This window comes from Pomacea canaliculata, linkage group LG10 (assembly GCF_003073045.1).
Source record: "Pomacea canaliculata isolate SZHN2017 linkage group LG10, ASM307304v1, whole genome shotgun sequence".
NCBI classification, from domain to species: domain Eukaryota; kingdom Metazoa; phylum Mollusca; class Gastropoda; order Architaenioglossa; family Ampullariidae; genus Pomacea; species Pomacea canaliculata.
In genome coordinates this window covers 1,015,450-1,031,445 of record NC_037599.1, presented here as the reverse complement: position 1 = coordinate 1,031,445, position 15,996 = coordinate 1,015,450, and the positions used below count along the sequence as shown (strand labels likewise).

The 15,996-nt window shown below is 37.6% G+C and overlaps 1 protein-coding gene across 1 annotated transcript in view; it reads left to right on the top strand.

Moving 5' to 3' along the window:
• LOC112574339 (zinc finger SWIM domain-containing protein 5-like) overlaps nt 1-14,736 on the top strand; it is a 55,545-nt gene extending 40,809 nt beyond the window's left edge. Inside the window, exons 15-18 of the mRNA XM_025255358.1 lie at nt 1,761-1,924; nt 2,490-2,637; nt 3,188-3,381; nt 3,862-14,736. Of these exons, the coding sequence (XP_025111143.1) occupies nt 1,761-1,924; nt 2,490-2,637; nt 3,188-3,381; nt 3,862-4,473 (1,118 nt within the window). The 3' untranslated portion in view covers nt 4,474-14,736. The remainder of the gene's footprint in view (nt 1-1,760; nt 1,925-2,489; nt 2,638-3,187; nt 3,382-3,861) is intronic.
• The last annotated feature ends 1,260 nt before the right edge of the window (nt 14,737-15,996 follow it).

Below are 15,996 nucleotides of genomic sequence, written 5' to 3'. Positions count from 1 at the left end.
TTGGGTCTTGGCCTGGTCCTTCGGCGACTTGATCTTCTCCGTCCATCACGAAGTGTTAGGAAGTCTCTCTCCCGTGGCACTCTCAAATCATGTCCCACATTGGGCGCCAAACTGTAGCGGGCACGATTTTTGAGAGTTGGTGTTGTGTGGGAGGTTCACTTCCTTTCTTTTGCACGTTGTACGACCCAAACACAAATTCGTCAGCTGAATTCTTTATTGGGATGACGGCTGGCGAAGTTATAAAGACATGAAGAAACAGGCGAAGAAGATTTGGGAAGAAAACTGAGGAAGTGGAAGTGAAGGTGAAAAAAAAAGGGAAAGAAAAAGAAAAGGAGTAGAAGGAAAAGAAGGAGAAGAAAGAAGAGAGAAGAGAAGAAAAGAGAAGAAGTAGAAGGACTTGTTGCCCTGAAATCAAAACAAGAAAGTTCCATTACACAAAACCTCCCTAGAGCAACTTCCATCACGTACACTATACTCCACATGGCATTTCCTAAACATATGCAAAAACCTTTCTATAGCAAATCCCCCACATACATTATATTCCTCATGGCATTGCCTAAACATATGCAAAAATCTTACTACAGCAAATTCCATCACATGCATTATATTCCTTACGGCATTGCCCAAACATATGCAAGAATCGTTCTACAGCAAATTCCCTCGCATACATTATATTCCTCATGGCATTTCCTAACATATACACAAATCTTACTACAGCAAATTCCATTGCATACACCTCCTTTCTCCCTCGAACAAGTTTAACATCAGAAATCTCCATGATATTATTCATTACACGGGATTTTGCTACACGTGGAGGACACGTGTACCCTCTCTGTACCTAAACCCATCACCTACGTATTTTCAAACTCAAGGCACACAAAACTACATCCATCCTATCTCAATATGGGTCCTAGATATTCAACCACCATATTCCCTAGCTAGTATCCCCTTATTCAATCAGCGTCGGCCATTGCCTCAAACGCTAAGGTGGGAGCAGTCCTCCCCCTCAAACAAAATCGTAAGACATCCTACTAAATACTAAATCCGACCTCCACAAAAACTGTAACATTCTTTAGACCAAAGCCTTGGCAAACGAAATACATGTACAAGGTTATTTCAATGAAATACAAGGTTATTTTAACCAACCTGATTTAGGACAACCTTCCACTTCGACCCCCTCGTCCTCGACACTCAACAGAAAGGAAGTCTCAGCTCGACCGGAAGTTATTTATACCGGTCAAACTCTCGTCAAACTCCCGTTACCGCGAGAGTCGACATAAAAAATATAGCTCTATTTTACTTTTATAAATGTGTAAATACACATGACATTTTCTCTAAATGTCATGGGTGTTACACTTTTATAAAGGTAGTGCATTTTATCAAAGCAATACAAGCCAAGTTTTTACACAAAAAATTTCTCAAATATTATAAAGGAGAGAGAACAGAGCCTCCATTGTAGTTTTAGAAGACAAAATGGCCTGTAGATCTCCATACAGCGTGGACCAAAACTAGGTATACATCAGTGACTGGATCATGCTTCATCTAAATGTATACCTTCTGATAACCCACCCTGTATAGCAAAAAGGGCACATGCACCCCTGCCCCCCTCACACACCCCACCTCCACATAACATTGTTATAAATGCTTGTGGCAAACTCATAGAAAGTGAAATACTTGGGACCATCATAAGTGAAACAGTTTCATCTTTCAGTGAGGATTAAACTAGTGGTAAATGTTTGCATCTGTTTGCTGTGATGCAGATGATGTGGCACGTCTACAGCAGGTGCTAGAGTGTGCACAGAGACATATTCACAGCTCCTCGCAGCTCTTCAAACTAGCTCAAGATGCTTTCAAAATTGCCACACCGGCTGATGGCCAGAAGTGCATGCCAGCCCTTAATGCAGCCTTTGAGCTGGGCCTCCAGGTCTGCACCCTCACAACTTTGTACATGTTAATTTTCTAATTTAACAACAGAGATGTCATGCCTTCATTACAGTTTCATATATTCAGCCAAAAAATAAGATAAGAGTTTCTTCTGACACATTGACAAAAAATGTCTTCATTAAGGTTTCAGTTCTTTTTTTTTTTCAGACAGAAACTAGATTGTGAGAAACATTGCTTACCTTCATGAACTCTGGATGATTATTAATTGGGTGAACCTTGTGGGTCAATATTTCTGGTTTATAGAGTTCATTTAACCTATATTTAGAGTCTAACAGGATGAGTTAACATTTTAATATGAAAAGTTTAATGATTTAATGTCGGTGGACAATAAGAAAAGCAGAAAGTTACAAAATTATATATAGCCCTTACAATTAATATATCAATAACAGTATTTCAAAGTTGGATATATCCAGAGTAAAATATACAAAATAGGGTTTTTTCCTCTAAAAAATATACACCTAAGGCAAGGTTCGGAAAGAATTCATGAAAGGTGAGAGTTAATTTTAATGCCAGAAATAACTGAAGCATTGAGGATTATTTTGCAGGTGATGCGTATGACCCTGATGACTCTGAACTGGCGGCGAAGGGAGATGGTTCGTTGGCTTGTAACTTGTGCTACAGAGCTTGGTGTTGAAGCACTCATCACAATCATGCACAAGTGGTACCAGTATTTTGCACCCATTGAGGCTACCAGTAAGTTGAGTTCACTCTAATTTCTCATTGCCTTTGGCAGTAGGTGCAGCATGCTTGTGGAATTGTTTGAATCTGTGGTCTTTCTGCCTTGATCCTGATGCAGTGATGCCTGAGGGAAACAGATATTGCAGTATAGTTTAGCTAAAGTACCCCGACCCAAAAAACAAAACACAACAAAAACAAAAAACAACCAAACAAAAAGAAAACAAACACAAGAAAAAAGTTCATTTTGATGAAATACTTGGACATAATGCTACATATTTCTTACAAGAACAATATTACTGGAAAATATGGGGGGAAAAAGAGAAAACTTTTAATGTCTATGGTGAACATTCAAACTGGACACATTTAAAATGTATTCCAAGATTTCTTTAGTTAAAAGCACCTTAAGTCTTAGATGTAGAGGAAAGAAAACAAAAGTATATAAATGTAAACAGCTATGATGATAAGAGAGGCAGAGAAATCTCTTGGTCAAAGCATTGAGATAGCATATTGTTTGTGTGAATCAAGTTTTGTTGTTGATATTGTAAGTACAGATTTGTCTTGGCAGCCACAGTAGCCATGACAGTGATGTCACAAGCAACAATGATGCAGCTGGGGCTAAGATATGGTCACAGGGAGGAGCTGGCCAGCTGTGCCCGCACACTGGCGCTGCAGTGTGCCAAGCGTGACCCCCAGAACTGTGCACTCTGTGCTCTCAACCTCTGTGAAAAAGATCCTATCGCATTTGAAACGGCCTATCAGGTATGGCAGCTGCTGCTTAATGTTATTGTTGCTTGGCAGGAAATGATTAAAGTATGTTAATATAAACTTTAAGCTGAAGTGTAGTGACCCCCACAATCCCCCGTACCATTTCTCAGAAATTAATGAAATAAAATTAGTCTTGAGTTTATGAGTATAGTGTGTGAAAGAGAGATGACTACACTGTAGTAGGATACAAGTGTCCAACAGGAGATAAATAATTATAATCAAGGGATGTTTGAATCGGACAGGTAAGATGAAAAGCATTTCCAGAGCCAAGCACTTGCTGATAATATATGTAGTTGGACAGTAGAAGTACAAGTTTTATGGGTACTTTCTCACTCAAATATTCAAACAACGAAGCAGGATCACAAGTGTAAGTCTTGACTTTGTCCCATAGCATTGAACACTGGGTGGGTGGGGAGGGGTGGAGGTGATATCTGTCACTGATCTGTTTTCTATGGCCCTGTGGCTTTTCTGCAGGTTGTAATAGATGCTGCACTGCGTGTCATGAATTCTTCACAGCTTTTCAACATTGCTCGATATATGGAGCATTTGGGATACCCACACCGGGCCTTCCGCTTGGCATCTCTGGCCATGAAGAATCTTCACCTTGCCTACAACCAGGACACTCACCCAGCCATCAATGACATCCACTGGGCATGTCTGTTAGCTCACTCGCTTGGGCGCAACGAACTCACCAGTCTTATTCCCATTCTGGTAAAAAATGTGCAGTGTGCCACCGTCTTGTCTGACATTTTACGGCGATGCACGTTAACAGCTCCTGGTCTGGCCGGTTCAGATAGCAAGCGTGGGCGAGGGGGGCTGAAGCTGTTATCATATGACAAGCAGCCTCTGCGGCAGTTAATGGAGGCGGCTATTTATGCCTACATCCAGACCACTCATTCAAAACTGACCCATATCAGTCCTCGCCACTATGCCGACTTTATTGAGTTTCTCAGCAAGGCACGAGACACTTTCTTGCTAGCCCATGATGGACATATTCAGTTTGCCCAACTCATTGAGAATATGAAACTGGTATACAAGGGCAAAAAGAAACTCATGTATCTTATCAAAGAAAGATTTGGTTTATAGCAGGCAAAGTCTTAACTTTGGAAAAAGAAATATATGTGTGTGTGTGTGAAAGAGAGAGTGTGTGTGAGTGTGGTTGTGGGTGTGGTTGGGGAGACAGTGGGTATTTTCAATGTGGATTAATGTATGCTACTTGGTGGATAAGTATGTGTGCAGGAAATTTATATACAGACAAAAACGTCAGCAAGTGAAAGAGCAATGTTGTGCCATAATATGGTTTAGCTGAGAACCTAAGGAAGAGGTGAGATAGATTAATCAAAACTGTTTTTGATCCATTCATGGCATCATCTTCATCATTTTGGCCCCCACCCATCACATTCCAGTCTGGTTCAAGAACATTAACTGAGAGTAAGAAAAATAACATAGATTTACAGTTTCTCTCTGCTACTGTCAAAATCTGAATGCATTGTTTTCAGTTAGAAAAACTCTGAAGGGTAATTTATAAAAGAATGAACCCAGAAAAACAACTTTAGGGGTTTTTTCCTTGCTTTGCACTGGCTTTCTTTATGCTCCAAGTTAAAATATTGTTCAAGTGGACCAGCTCATTGCTCTGTGTACAGTTAGCCAAACCTTCATTTTTGAATTTGTTTCTGCATGAGGAGTAGGTATTTTTCATCAAGTATGCAAGTATAATGACTGAGTTACCAGGAAAAGAACCTGTATTCACAAATATTACATATACTAATATGTAACTATGATCAGTATGAAGCATTCTGTTCTAGTATGTATGAATGAAATTTAAGATTTAGTTACTGCATAACTGCATCTCAACACAAAATGAACAGTGAAAGCAAGGGAGAAAAAGAAAATTAAGGCAGGTGAGCAATGAGGAGTCTGAATGTGCAAAATAGTCAAGTCGATTCTGAATGTGGCACAAGGAAAATCACATGGAAAACTGGGTACACATTTGCCTAAAATATGATTCTTAATTTGTAAAATCCTTACACTAGTTACCAGCTATGGAAAAGTCTTGCCGTATTTCGTAAAAATGTTTGTGTTTTGAAAGATTCCGCATTCTAATGTGAAACTGGAAAGATAATTTATGGATGGAATTGAAGACACTATCTTCCCCAATGATTGTGGCTTTTTATGAATTGGAAACAATCAGAAATGCTTTGCAGATGTAGCTTTTGATACCTGTTGCATGTGGAAACAGAAAACAAAACATCGTTACTTGCCATTTGTAACATCATTTTGCCAGCTGTGACATGGCTGCATTGCCAGTTTAGGTTGTTGACAGGTGTTTTTTGATCTTGCAATAGTTCAAATATAACAGATTTTTTCCTATAAAGTATTCACATTATTTTTACTTATTGCATATTGTTTTCTAGTCTGTTTCTTCCGTCACTCTTTTATGTTGGCAGACAAAATTATTTGCACTCTTAAGGATTTCTCAGTGTTTGTGATCACAACAGTTGTGCAATGTAACTGCAGTCGGGTGGGGTGAATGATGAAAGCTAAAAACAAGTTTTTACCAATTTATTTCTTTTCTGTGTATCTCTGTTTTATCATCAAAATGGTGAAAGCAAATATCCACTACAGAAGAAAGCACAGATACATTCACACTCTTGTTATTTATTATCAGTTTATGTGGATTTCTTATTTTAAAGACCACTTTGTCATTGAACTGCATCCTATCAGGAAGGGAGGAATATCATTCATTATTCAGAGAGATTGACAGTACCAAATGATATCCACTTGTTTTAGCTGTCTCAGTGTTGATTTAAACATTGAAATATGTCATTTGTGGGATTTTGTAATGCTTTAAAGCAGTGGAAAGTCACATCTTGGCATTTTTGGCCTAACCTGCTGATTGTGTTATTAGAAGTTTGACAAAAAATATTCACAAATTTTTATGCATGAATATGTAGCTGAGGTTATGTGCCAAATATTTTAAAGTGCAGACTTTTACATTTTGTCTCAAAGCAACAGATTTGCTTTCAACTCCTCATTGATATGCATTCAGAAAGTTGGAGTGGTGGATTTAAAGACAAGCCTTGCACGAGATCTTAGAAGATTAGAGAAAGATTTGAAAATGTATGATACGCTTAAAGTAGATATGGAACTCAATTCTGGATTGAAACTGACTTGAACTTACAAGTTTGGTGTGAGGAAAGTTCAGAACAGCATGCGGTTTGGTCAGCAAGTAACAAGAAGGATAAACTGTTGATAAACTTCTTTGTTGATGTTTTACATTTTATGTATTGAAATAGTAGTAGGATTGTGAAAATGTGAGAACAAAAGACACTTTCAACATATTACTGATTTGTGGGACTTTTTAATGTTTTATAGACAATGACAGATTATCAGTAATTAACGCACATGCAGATTTCAGTTTGAAACATGATTTCATTCAACATTAGAACACTTGGAAATTTCATGTATTAAAAATGTATGCATGACACAAGGCCGGGAGTGGTGGCAAGACCCTTACAGCTTGTTTTTCTTTCTTGAAGGCTTTATTCTGTTACAACAAATCAAGATTGTGATTATACAGGGCAGGCCTTACAGCTCTTTTTTTTTAAAGGCCATGTCTTGTTCTGTCACAGCAAATTAAGACTGTGATTATACAGATCAGGCCTAACTAAGAGACTGCCCAGAGAGATTGTGCTCAGTATTACTATCATAGCAGATTGAGAGGGCCACGCAGGTTGTTTTTCTTTATCTGATTCTCATGGCAACTTGAGCTGTTAACATCTGAAAACTTGTGACCTAGCCTTGGCAGACTAGCAGTCAAACTGATGTGATTAGTAAATGATGTTAATGAATGGATCTTTAAAAACTTAGGGGGTATACATTAAAAAAAGGAGAGGCCTTGCTATGCTTTGTTGCAGCTATGTTTTAAACCTGTTTTGTAGGAATGTTTGATATTGATTTCCATTTTATTCAGTCTCTCATAACATTCATATACACTTTTTTGTCTCCTGTTTTTAAGACTGATTAAAAAAAAGAAATTTCCATAGTGCTTGTGGCCTGCTTTTGCTAATTTCATATTTTAGTGGTTTCTTGCCTGTCCCTGGGAGTCCCCCAAAGTTTTTACTGGACCGCCATCTTACCTCATTTTTTTTTTTAAAGATGTGTACAGAACATCCATGTATGTTATGACTGGCAAAATGTATTCCATATATTTCATCATAGCTTTTTGGCTTCTTTGTTTGGGAACTGATTGACCTGTATATTTTTGTTTTGACTGTAGGTTTGCTAGAGATTTGTTTTTGAGTGCACTGCTGCAGTGCCATGGCTGTTGTTAAAGTTATTCTGGACACGTTTGTGTCTGTAGATTCCCTTTTTTTCACTTGAACTATGTACTGGGGAGGGGGATAAATGTAATGCTATTAAAATTGTTATAAGAAAGTGGATTGTATTTACTTTACTAGGTTTATTCTAATACTTGGATTTTTTTAAGCTTGTTGACAAGATCTAGGAAGTAGTGATGGTCGAAATATTTATACATAAAAGATGTTATGAATTTTTTGTATCTGCCAAATAGGCTTTTGATATGCAGGAACAAGATGAACTTAACACACCTAGTTTTCTGACATTATCACCAGTGGTTTCTAGCATGGAAATATGAAGTAACTGCTTTTGTCCAGTTGAGTGAGTGAAAATGTAGTGCATGGTGCTGCATAATTTCTGTACATTTCTTATGCCAGATGCCATGTGAAATATAATGCCAATATCATATAATACCTCAGGAATGTATGGAGTACTATCAGCGGAATCTTCACCTGGTGGGAAACAGCCAACCATAATAAATGTGTGGTACGTTTTGCCTGCCAACAAACCCTGCATCGCTCATGAGGCATAAACTCATGTGCAGGCATCGTCTTTTTTTTTTTTTAATTCACTTGATGTCATCTGTTTGTGCTTTCACAGTCAATACGTAGAAGGAGGGGGGAGGGGGGGAGTAACATGCCTTATGTAAACAAGTGGGACAGTCTAAACAAGTATATAAAACAAAGTGCGACTATATAAACAAGTATATATGTATCTAAGCAAAGTGGGGCTGTTATCCTGCTTCTATTTTCAGGGAGTATTTTAGTATTGAATGTTTTAAATATTTCAAAATAATTGGATAGAAATAATGCGTTATATTTGCTAATTCTTTAGACGTGAACAAATTTTGCATGTAAATGATGTTTCTCATTTGCATTTTACCCAAAATCTGATAAAAGCATTGCTAATCTTCATCAAATTTTAGTCTTAGTCACATTAGTCTTAAATTTTAGTCCAATCAGCACTCTTTGTCATCCTCAATTGAAACGTTTTACATCGTCAGAGTAGTGTTTCATGTTGATTCATACGCACATTCCATGCGTTTTAGAGGCAGATGTTAGGCTTGAATGGTGACCCGTCAGTGTGTTAAAAAGCTAAATTAATTTTAAAGTGTATACTGTGCATTACTGTTTTTGTTATATTTCTTTTGTTAATATGTGTTCAGCATGATGATGTGTCAATATTTGAAAGGAAAAGAATGAGTAATGAACATATGATTGAAGAATGAACAGCAACTAAATGTGGCCCATTGACAAAGGTCCAGTTTTCTGTAAACTGATAAATTTGTTTACACAATTACAGATTTTTTTTGTTAAGATCATAAAACCTTATTTTCTCACATTCATTTTAGCACCAATATTAATGTAGCGGTAAGAAAATGTCTATTTTTCTTGCTGCTACTTCTTTTGATACGCTTCCATTTTGCAACAGAATTCTGTTCTTCATCACTTTTTGGTGAAGACTGTAGTTACTTTTCTCATTAGGCACAATCAAGAGTGGAGAAACTTTTAAAATTCATCTGTTTTCTAAGTTTCAATGAGGTGTGTGTGTGTGAGAGAGAGAGAGATATTTTTGTGCCATCACAAAAAATGTAGAGACCTTTGAAGCGTGCCATTTAAAAAAAAAAGTGAAGTTAATGTGTGATTCTTTTATTCGTGTCAGTTTTTTTCCTTTTGATTTAGCTGTTTTGGGAAACAAGAACTGTTCTAGATGATAATGAAATGAAACTGACCCAAAATGCACTGAGTTCATCCATGTCCTCTTATGCAGAAAAGAACCAAAATCTAGTAAATGCAAAATATATAAATTTTGAAACCACCAAATTTATGACAGGAATTTCTTTTATTTTATGCTTTATTTATGATTGTGTCTAAAGTTTGAACTAAGTTGTTAATTTTAAGCTGTTTTTGATAAATATTTTCACCAACTTGAATGTTCTTACTGATAATTTGACCACCCCATCTTTGATAAATATGAAAAGAGATGGGAACTCTGGAGAACTAGCTGTCTGCTGTTTTGTTTGTCAGTTCTAATGCCAGCTTATGCTGCATCTTGAAATGCACAAGAATAGTTGCACATGCGATAGCATTGGAGGATGAAACATGCAGAATGTTCACTGTAGCTTGCAACAGCAATGATCTAAGAGTTTTAAGCCTCATTGGAACTGAATTAGAAAGTGTCATAGTGATTGTTAAGGGTAGTGATGATGAATTCTTTTTTATGAATAACAGAAATTGAGTGAATGAAACCACAGCTCTATTTTTCATCTCAAGAGAGGAAAGAGAGTTTTAAAAAATGAGTTTAATTTCAGGTGTCAGAGGCTGTATTTATGCAGTGAGAGTAAATCATTGCCCTGTGGCTAAATGGAAAAAATCAAGGGCAAGTGTCTTGTCTCCATGGTTATGCAGTAATCCAGATCCCATGGATATTGCATCTTTGCTGCCACTTCATAACTGTGGCCCCAGGCGTTAAGCAACATCTGCAGGGTCTGGGTACTGCTTCATAGCTGTGGAAACATCATAACTGTGGAGACAAGATATTTCATAAAAATGGAGGTGAAATGCTTCTTAACAAGATAACAAGATTCTTGCCTTTGAACTTCCCACCCATGCTGCCCCAAGGTATGGGTTTACCCTCACTTTTACAGAACAGAAATTTACCGCATTTCCAGAAAGAGCAGATGGTTTCAAATATGTGTAAGAAGTAAGGTCCTTGACTTGGTGAATGGCAATTTAGTAAAGAAAATATTTTACGTAGTGATTGTTTGTGGCTAATGAAACTTTTATTCAATAAAACTCTTGACTGTAATAACTTATATTTTCCATGTTATAAGCAGTTATGTGACACATTGGAGGCATTTATTTTTAATATAGCCAATAATGATAATAAGTCAAGGAAAACACTGATGAAGTGTGTGATATCTGTAGTAGTGCATTTCACATATTCCTCCTCTCCCCCCCACCCCCACACTCCCTGCAAATAAAATATTTGTTGATGTTGGTGGTGAAAAAAAGATTATGAATTGTTGTCTCTTAAAAAGAATGGGAGACTATTACAGAATGTGTTTGCTTCAAGGAAACTGTATGGATAGTTGTCAATTTGGAGTGTCTCAGCTGTTCTCGTCAAGGGAAATACTGCATGATATACAGTACTGGTGTTCCACACTTACCTCAGGTGTCTTTTACTGCAACAGAATTCAAAGTTTGCTCTCAGGGGAAGACTTTAGTTCTGACATCGTATCCACACACTCCTCGTTTTCTGATCTGGGTCTAAATTGATCCCTTTGAAAGATTTATCAGCCTTTTGTGCATATGCAAATGCCTTGTGAATCATGTGCCATATTCCCTTATTATGAGGCACACTTAAAACCATAAACAGTGATAATAATCACAGCTTATGATGACTCTTAGATTTTTTTTCTTGTAGATAAATCTTAATCAAAGGCCTAGATTGGGGCAATATGTGTTGCATGGTAGAGGTAGTGAAGGAAGGGAGATGCAGAAACTCGTACCTATCACTTTCTGACACTGCTCTCACTGACATAATTAACTCTGTAGAGAACATGTACACTTTTTTGGCTTTTGTTTTTAAGTCCTAATTACAGCAACATCATTTATAGGTGGTAAATTTACCTTCTGGGAAAAGTTTTGTAGTGAAAGGAAAACCTTATTCCTTTTCACCCTCAGTGGAGCATAGGGCCACAGCTACATCTGTCATTGGATCCTGTTCTGGGCATCTCTTTCCAGTTGGGACCATGTCATGTGAGCTACCTCCACCTCGCTGTGCACCGATCTGCTTCATGAAGGCTTTCGCTAACATGCGTCATAGGCCCTTTCAAAGAGGCATCTTCCCATCGAGGCTCTCGTATTAGTGTTTCAGTTGCAGTTTCTGTAGCAGGGGTTTTACAGGGTGGGGTTGCTAGCCCCACGCTCAACCCTCCTTCATCCGAGCTTGGGACCAGGGGTTTGCCGGCAGAGTTGACTAGAAAATCAGTTTGTTAAAAAAGTATAGATCCTAAGGCACCAATACAACACTACCATATTTGAATGAGCTTGCACACAACTTAAGATGTTGATAGGTGTGTGAGGAAATTTGCGCCAGATGTTGGTGCTAAACTGAATTTGAGACTGCATCTCCACTCTTGGTTCTTTGATGTAGATAATTTTGTTACATCAGAAGTGACACAGGTCAGATACGTCAGGACAATATGGGCAAGGGATACAGCTGATGAAAATGATTATTGTCAGTTTTGCTATGGTTAAAGAATGTGAATTAGTTCATTTGAGCTTAATCTGGCAACAGCCAGTTTTTTCCTCTCAGGCATTCAATTGAAACCAATGAGACCTTCAAGTTAAAATGTTCTTTGGGTATTATTCTTTAGCCTCTCTCTGTGTTCCTGCCCTATTTTGTAGGTGAGGTTCATCTTCAAATAGTATGCTTCCATTGAATGCTAGGGGGTACAAAATTTTATTAGAGTAATAAATGTGTAGTCAGTTTATGCATAATTTTGTCACAAAAATCGGAATCAACAAATAGGTTGGATCTTTTGAGACTGAAATCTCTGGGTCATTAGCATTTGTGAAGCTTTACTTAACCATAGAAGTTGGCATAATTTTTATCTTAGCTGTACATGCATGCAGGTACACATACTGCTGCACACTCACCTGTGGACAACTTTTCTAAATTTTTGTGCTCAGAATGCAGTAAAGCTCTATTTCAGATGTACTTTGACATTTTGTGGTAATAGGCCTCAGCCTATTGAAACGAAAGATTTTTGTCTAATGGTGCTTACATCAAGAAATTTGTTATTATTTGCAATCAACAAGTTCAGCAGGAAGCTCTTGCTTTGACACATTCCTACCTCATGTGCTACTACTCAGCTGCCCAAGTCAGTGGCACATCAACTCCCTACATTTATGAATAAGAATGTTCTTCTGTAAGCAAGATTGTTTGTTTTGAGGTCTGGATCTGGACACTGCAGATGCCAAGAAAGATCTAATTATGCTCATGTTTAAGGAATCTTGATTAAATGCAATGTTTGTGGCAACTTTCCTTCTCTTTCTTCTGGTTTCAAATGTAATGTGATTAAAGTGTGCCAGATTGAGTGAGCAGAATCTATCTTTTTGTCATTTGGTTATTTATACATGTGCACAGGGAAATATCTTTCTGTTTGAGAGAAAAGAGTTTGGCTAAACTTTCATGCCATTGCCAACTTTAGTGTGTGTTGATGTATTATTAACCTTCAAGCAAATAAGCACAGTATCAGAACATTCTTTGCAGGAATTGCCTTGGATTGTGTTTATTATGCTGGTATGGTTCTCTCTCCCCAACCCTCTTCAACTAACAGTGTGTGCACCCTTCATAAGATTGATTAGAAGTTGTGATGAATGAAAGAACACTCATTTCTCAAATTCTTGTTTTGTCATTCTTTTTAGGAAGAACACAAAAATTTCTATTGCTCATTCATCATCTCCTGACTTCTTTACTCTGGTGACATGTCGGTGCAGTTGATGTCTGTCAAATGATTCTTGTGTATTTTGCTTCATAGTTTTAGCATCTGTTTCTGTGAAATATATGTCTTGATATTTGCTGGTGTTCTTTGTTGCCATTTATCAAGTGTGCTTGTACTGCCATGACACATTTTTTTCAGGATGCAAATGGGTGATTGAGACCTGCGTCTGCTTTGTCATGTTTCAGTCATCATCACTCATTATGTCTCATGTTGTATTCTATGTCCTTTGAGCACAGAAGAAAATTTGCCATATATTTTCTCTTAATTCTGTCACGACACCCTTGAACAGATGTATCAAGGAACATGGAAACAAATAAAGGAAGAAATGAAGTAACCATTGTTTATGTGTGACCAGTAGGGATGTGTGTGTGTGTGAGACCAGTAGGTGGTTGTGTGTGGTACTTATGTATTTTACCTTTTTAATACATCTTGTTGGAGGGTGTAGGGGAAGAGGGCACTATTCAAGAAAGGTTATTATTACTGATGTAACCAGACAGATGCTAATCAGAGCACTAAAAGTCACAGTAGCTGGATGGAGGTTTAGTAGCAGCTCTCAATCAGGCTATTCCTCTTTTTGGTGTCAGGGAAGAGGCTGGAGGCATCCAAAGAAAATTTATCTAAATTCTAGCTTTTTAGTGTTCAGTATGCTACAAGTCTACAAATTTTCTTGTTTCGAATATTTTTTTCCACACCTGCACTTAATTGACCTTGGAGTTCCCAAGTCTGCTTTAGTAACATGAGGGACATGGTTGGTTTTGATGCACCACTTATTAAAGGAGAAATAAGAAGAAAAGTGGAGTTGCAAATATTTAGGCATAATTATTGATGATAAACTTGGAAAGCTGATGTAAATAACGTTATTAAGAAAGTACATAGCTGCCTGTCTTGGAAAGCTGAAGTCTTAAATGTACGCTTAGAACTGCAAATATTTTACACTTCTGTTACTTGACTTTTGGTCAAAATTTCTGGGGTGGGAACATTGTAAAGCAGGACTGGCACAAATTGAACAAGAATGACGAAAAAGCAGGAGGGGAGGTTGGGAGGGTACAGAATGACGGTGTACAACAAGCTGATGATCAGCAAACTGAAGTTTTAGCTGACAACTTGCACCTATTCCCACAGGAATTTGACATCAGATGCAGACAGGAGTGGTAGGTTTAGAGTGTCTAGAGCTTGAACCTTAAAACTTCTGTATTCATCTATCCCACCTGCTATCCAGGCATACAATCAACTGAAACTAGCCATATTGCTTGCTCCGTTTCTGGAATATTCATTTATATGTTTATGTTTGAACTGATGGTATATTTGTGTTTTTGTACTTCAAGTGGCAATATGAGTGTGTACAGACTGCCAGTGTAAAAGCATTGGATGTAGTCTTATGTTGTATTTAACATGTTTTATGTAAAGGGATGTTCTCATTTTAATGTTGGCAGACAACAAAATTTCCAAGAAAGGATTAATAAAGATATTTTGCATTAGTATTTGTGCATTTTCCTGTATTTTATTATGGATGGTTTACATGGATTTTCATGTTTAAATCACAAATGCCTTCCATTTTAGCATGCACTAGACAACACAGCTCCATTCACTGAAAATAATAGTTTTAACATGCAATATTAAAATATGTTATGGATACCTACCTTAATATTTAAGCACTAGCCACCTTAACACAAAATTGAGCAAAAACCTAATTACAGGTGGATGGGGATGTTGGTATGTGTGGGAGTGTAGATAGGGCTGTTTCTTTCTAAAACAAGATCCAGTCACTCCTTTTAGTCCACTACCCAATTTTGGGGAAGCAATGTCACCTGCCATGAAATCTTTTGCCAGCAAAAATATAGGATAAGTTCTTTAGAGTTGTTTCACCTTGAACAGGAGTTTGCATGTCTCTTCCAGTCACCCATTGCAACACTCGATGGTTCTGGGCAAGTACTTTAATACCAACAGGAGGTCTGGGAACAGAAAACATCTTCAGCTCCCTCAGTAAGAGTAGTCACATACAAGTGCTTCTCTTTCCTGCAAATCAGCCTGCTTGTCCAGCACATGGTAACAACTGTGGCACCTCCTTGGGACACTACGAGTCCTTCAGGCAGTTCTGCATATTTCACACACAGAATTTCATCTTCTCGAGAAAGACTCACATCATCAATACCATCATCTAAGCCAACTGCACACTCAGGAAGAGGTGACTGCTTGCTAATGAAATATGAATGGCATGCCAGTAAACAAAACACATAACTAGATATGGAGGAATGGACTGGTGTCCTGCATGATTTGCATAATAGCCTTCAAGAAAGATCTAAGAACCAAGATTTGTCAACAGCTGTATCTGTTCAGCTGTTCTCCCCTCACCCCAATGACCAGTACTTACAGACTTGCATAATCACTCATTAGTTGGTACCAGTCAAAAAATGTATATATTTATTATCACCTGATCCAAAAACATGGTTGCAACTTTTTGTTTGTTCTTCCAGAGTGGTACCTAGTTCATGTTCTGATTCTCATCTCACTTTTGCTGATGGACTGCTGTATCCTTTAACCAAAATTAAAAGTGGCACATCGGTTGCTTTCCTTTTTGTTTCAACTATTTATCTTTACAGATGGATATAAAGGTAGTTTATTTAGTCGGAGAGGGGAAGCTGGTTAATGCTAATGTCACCTGCAATCTTGAGATTTTAATTAATTGTTGTAAACGTGGTTGAGGTTCACTAGAATGGTCAATTGTTTGTGAATGAAAC